At 42.6% G+C, this 5712-nt stretch overlaps 1 protein-coding gene across 1 annotated transcript; it reads right to left on the bottom strand.

Moving 5' to 3' along the window:
• Positions 1–2077: 2077 nt before the first annotated feature.
• LOC311011152 (keratin, type I cytoskeletal 19-like) lies at positions 2078–5712 on the bottom strand. Its single transcript, XM_084005932.1, has 8 exons — positions 5253–5712; positions 4655–4737; positions 4258–4414; positions 3432–3596; positions 3183–3308; positions 2732–2946; positions 2582–2607; positions 2078–2490 (listed from the first exon to the last, which is right to left on the bottom strand). Exons 1-8 carry the CDS (start codon positions 5679–5681, stop codon positions 2384–2386), a joined length of 1308 nt encoding a protein of 435 aa, XP_083862058.1. The 5' UTR covers positions 5682–5712; the 3' UTR covers positions 2078–2383.

Genomic DNA, 5712 nt, shown 5'->3' on the forward strand with positions numbered 1-5712 from the left:
TGCTGAAGCCCTCGTGTTTTTGAGTCAGACTTAGGATGAGTTCATCCAATAATGTTGCTAAACATATATGACATGCATTCATAGCTTTGAAATATGAAATTCCATATGTTAACGCATGGGAGGTGTTGTGAAAGTCTTATTTGCACTGTTTTTAATCCAGCTGAAGGGGTGGAACAACATGCAACTACATCACGTTTCAAAACTTTTCCCACATCCATGTCTTCTCAGTAATAGATCGAAAAATGTCCTGCGTGGATGAGAGTCTGACCACAAATGTCATAGCTATTTCAGTGGGAAATGATTCAGCAACACCTTGAAAGGCTGGGAATAAGTTGTGATCTTATTCCTCCATGTGAGTGGATCTCCAGCACAAATGCCACACAGGCAGCTCTGTGTGAGCCTGCAGGGCGCTCCCTCAGGCGATGCTGAAAATATACAAACACGTTTCTTGCTGTGTAAAACAAGAATCTCAGAAATACACATACAGTGAGGATTGTTAGTGTTAGTGGTGTAGGTGTGTTTGGTGAGAGGCCTAAGAATCAACATTTAGGTTGTAAGCATTTTAGACTATCAACCAGAAACGTTATGGTAACATTAGGTAACTTATTTCTATTACATTCAGTAATGACAGCATTCTGATCAGGAAGTACTGTAACCTGGAGGAGATAATCACTCAGAAACAGATGGACGTTTCCATCTCCAACACGTGAATAAAGTGAACACACCGACATCTAGTGGACAAATAAGAACACTGCATGGGAGATCATCTAAACGTGACCACCACTTGCTACAATGTGATTGAGGTCAAGTGTGTAAGGTTAACGTGAATTGAACAGTAGCCATTGTTACCTAAGGAGACAATGACACGCCCAGAAAGTGAATGTCACCAAAAAACTTTTACCTTTTGTTTGTATTTTTAACAAAACTGCTTTTAACCTGAAGCCCTTTGAGATCTTCGGATGAAAAGGGCACTATAAATAAAATGTATTATTATTATAATTATTATTATTATTTCATGGATGCATTACTGAACGGGCCCAAGCCGAAGGGCCCACAGAAACAGAGGCCTATACATCACGACTACAAACAGACACAAAGGAACTATGAAGAGACACAACGACCACAAAGAGACAGACAACTATAGAGAAATGCCTCAGGACCACAAAGAGACACACACCCACCACAAAGAGACAGACAAACACAGAGTAATGCCTCAGGACTACAAAGAGACACCCACCCACCACAAAGAGACATACGACCACAGAGAGATTAGACCCAAAAGAACAAAAAGAGGCTTATAAAGTCGGTTTGTCATGCCCTTTGCATGTCTGTGCCCAGGAGGCCCATTCTCTCAAGATACACCCATGTCTGTTAACAATATTTAGCTTAAGTTTGCTAACATTTGCTAACAGTTGCTAACCAAACGCGTATGCAACACCAGACCAACAAAGGGGCTGTTGACATTTCATATGGACCCTCCCCTTGGGGAAAACAAGTACGACACTCCCTGAGCCAGCTGTCTGCACAGCGACACACAATGCATGTTTTTCACATAATTATTTTGATGTAATTCATTTTTTTTAGTAAATTTCACAAGATACAGGTGAATTAAGGGACCCTACCCTCCTTTTACCAAAATGAAAGAATACACAATTCCCCCCCCCTTTCCGACCCCCTAAAGATTTAACAAACCATTCTGAAGGATTTCTTTGGAGAAATTGAGCCAATGAATATTTTAGGAATATTTGCACAAAGCATGACGGTAAGCAGATAAATCAAATACTATTTTTGTGTTCAATAACAGGAAGAATATTATTCGATTTTTGTGTCTTCTATAGAACAGAAAAAAGTGCAGTTGTACCCAATAGCCTCTGCATAGCCTGCATTATTATAACTCTCCAATGTTTGTGCAAAGGGAGATCAAACGAGTAGAAGGTAAGATGTGTATTCTCTGCAGAGATCCATCTCAAAACAGCCTAAATAGAAACTTACTATAACCTTTCAACCTGACAGAAAATATACGAAAGGCCTCCATTTGGGCCACACAGTGTCACCTAGCAGCTCAGAGGACAGTCAGTATATCTGTTGTCTTTTAATAAGTAAGAACATTATATTATTGGGGGTTTTCACAACATTTATTTATTCTTTTTATACATTTTAAAATAATTGTTTTGGATTTGTAAATTTTAACAATACATCAGAATAAAAATGTATGACAATTAATCTAAATATCAACTGAACACATTATTGTTGTGAAATATATGAAATAATACAAAACATTTTCCTGGTTACTTTTAGTCAGATGGATGTCAGAAACAAGAAAAATAGAGCAAATTGTTTTTCTTCTGATTTATAATTTAAACCCAGACATGTTGGGATGTGTCTACTTCTTGATGACCTCTGTGCCCACATCTTCTTTGCGGGACACCACCTTTCCATCAACTATCTCCTCAATCACCACCTTCGTCCTCTGGGTTATGACTGGTGTATCTGCAGAGGAAATCAAAACAAAGTTTAATCTGTGGTATATTCTCATTTTAACAAGAAAAGAGCTAAACACACAGTGGTGATGTATACTTACGTTTGGTTTCTACTACCACAGTTCTCCTAGAAGACAGACAAAAGTCACAGTTACAGTTACAGTACACAGATTGATGTGAATCAGGTCTTATTCAGGTCCAGCTGCAGTTGGACTTTTTGTGACAAACACATCGCTAACATATTCCCTTACTTCTCTCCATCCAGCAGTCTTCTGTACTCGGCGATCTCCATCTCCAGCCTGGTCTTTATATCGAGCAGCTGCTGGTAATCCGAGCCCTGCCTCTCGATGTCCCCCCTCATATTTCGGAGCTCTTCCTCCAGCTTGTTGACCATGGTCTGGAGCTGGCCCAGCTGCATGCCGTAGCGGGACTCTGTCTCATTCAGCTGGCCCTCCGTGGCAGATTTCTACACGGGAGAGAAAGTTTACTGAGCGCCTCAGGTGTAAAACAAAAGAAACAAACTGAGTGGGGAAGCTGCTACAAACAGTGACTAACAGGTTTACTGACTTATTTATAGTGTGCATATAGTCAAACGTGGTAAAATATGTAAATACGGTATGTTGTACACACCAGAGATGGTGGTATGTGTGCGATATGTGTATTGCAGTATGGACTTGTGCATGTGTGTGGAATCTGAATTACCAGGCTCAGCTGGGACTGCAGCTCAATCTCCAAGGACTGCAGCGTCCTCTTGAGGTCGTTGATCTCAGTTTGTGAGGACTGGAGGGTCTCTGTGTTGGATTCCACCTGCTTGTTCAGTTCATCGAACTAGAAGACATGGAATTTCGACAGGGAAATTGTCAAAATGCTATTCAGGCTAGTTCATATTTAGGACACATCCCTAAGTTAAATGAGATGGTACAAGCGTAACGTATTGCTCATCCTCCTCACCTTGCTCTGGTACCACTCATCCATTTGGCGACGGTTCTTTTCAGCGATGCCCTCGTACTGAGCTCTGATCTGTTCCAGGGCGGCGTTCATGTCCATCTGAGGCTTGGCGTCCACTTCCACGTTGACAGAGCTGGTACTAATTTGGCTTCTCATGGCTGCCATCTCCTACAGGTGTCACCAGAGAGTCAAAGGTCAGGTAAGGTCAAAGATAAAATCCCATATGAATGGTGACTAAAACGCATTATAACTATGAATATAAAATATTATAACAGACAGTGTAATTGACCTTACTAAGTCAGTCCACTGACTGTATTAGTCTTTTTTTACGTGCTGCCCTACTACTGGATTTTAGAATTTACCATTCTGTAGTTGCCTCTTGTGGCCACAGTGGGCGCTGTTCATTTTAATAAACGTATTGATTCAAACTATCTCAAAATGAACCCTTATATAATGCATTTGTGTATAATTTACAAGAGCTTTTATTTAATCATGTTACAAATCAAATTCACATATGAGATGTGTTGTTCTTCCGGTACCGGGTAGCAGCACTTGCTTAGCGGTACAGTACACAACCTGAAGGCACAGCAGTCAAGCCAAACAAGTTTGATATTGTTTGTACAGGCAAAATAAAACACCTTTGGCAAGCAGTTGACTAACTGTGAAAAAAATATCTGAATCTTGCTTTTACCTCCTGGAACCGGAAATGCTTCAGGAGGAATGGATACCTCATATTTCCTTCTGATTATGTAAAAACACTGAAGGTGATGTATGCCTAATGCAGCTCACTGTGATGGCGTGATGCCGTCCCTAAAAGCAGAACGCTCACCTCTTCATGGTTCTTCTTCAGGTAGATCAGCTCCTCCTTAAGGCCCTCCACCTGCATCTCCAGCTCAGACCGGGCCATGGTCAGCTCATCCAGGACCCTGCGCAGTCCGGCGATGTCCGCCTCCACTGACATGCGCAGTGCCATCTCATTCTCAAACCTGTCAAGGAGAAGTCACAGAGGTTCGTGTTACCATACCAGCCCGAAACGGTGTTACCACCAACAAACCAAAACCAGTTACACTGGTTGTATCACTCTGTTGACCGCTACACCCCTGGGACAACGTGTCCACACTCAACAGACATGATATCATTTTTAATATGCCGGTGATTACGTCTGTAAAGTTCCAGCTGTCCTGCCATCACAACCCCTATTATGTTAATTAGGTGCTTCCACTCACTTGATTCTGAAATCCTCTGCTGCCAGTCTGGCATTGTCAATCTGCAGCATCAGCCTGGCATTGTCCTGTGTGGCAAGGGCGATCTAAAACAACAACAAAAGAGAAGGGGAGCACTGTCAGTAGTGTGTTAGTGATTCATTCAATGTGGGCTGGCACTGTTGTGTTGTGTTACACTGTTTCACTTGCATTACACTGTAATTGCTTTCGATTCGGAGGGCATCATATAATTATAATCATGTATTATAGTACTTATCAGTTGTTAGACCTTGCTTGTAAGCATGACAAAGAAAAAACAATAAGCAGCTTTGTTTGCGAAGTACAATATGGAAAACAAAATAAGATAATTAATGATAACTATGAGTTAGCATACAGTTAATGAGGGCCCTTTATGGTGGGAAAGTGATGAATATGTATGAAGTAGCCTCTGGCGTTTTAACCTAACATGCGAGTAAATAATTACATTTCTGGTTGTTTTGAGTCACATTATAATAACTATGTCATTGTCTAAGATGACTTTACCATATCAATCTATAAATAACGAATTACAATTTTGTTTTTAAGCAGGCCTACATGGAAAAGCGTGGAGGGGAAATCTTACCTTTTTGCGCAGTTCGAGGAGAATTGGCTCATACTTGCTGTAGTCCCTGACGGTGGGGGTCTGTTTATCGTACCACTCGCGGATTTGAATCTCCAGCTGCGCATTGGCCAACTCCAGGGTGCGCACCTTCTCCAGGTAGGCGGCCAGGCGGTCATTGAGGTTCTGCATGGTCAACTTCTCGCTGCCCGAAATGCTGAAGTTGTCCATACCACCTCCGCCACCACCACCTCCGCCACCCCCGAACGATGCAAAGTTATAGCCGGAGCCGGAGCCGGAGCCGATGCCGGAGCCGATGCCGTTGGAGGCGTAGGACACCCTGACGCTCTCACCCCCCGAACCGCCGTAGACGCTCGCCCCCCGCCTGGAGCCCGACATTCTGGGCGCGGAGGACATGGAGAAGCCGGAAAACCCAGTGCTGTACCTGCTCATGGTGACTTCTGCTCTGACTCAGGTGCAGCTT

Source organism: Eutrigla gurnardus (genome assembly GCF_963514095.1).
Source record: "Eutrigla gurnardus genome assembly, chromosome: 3".
NCBI classification, from domain to species: domain Eukaryota; kingdom Metazoa; phylum Chordata; class Actinopteri; order Perciformes; family Triglidae; genus Eutrigla; species Eutrigla gurnardus.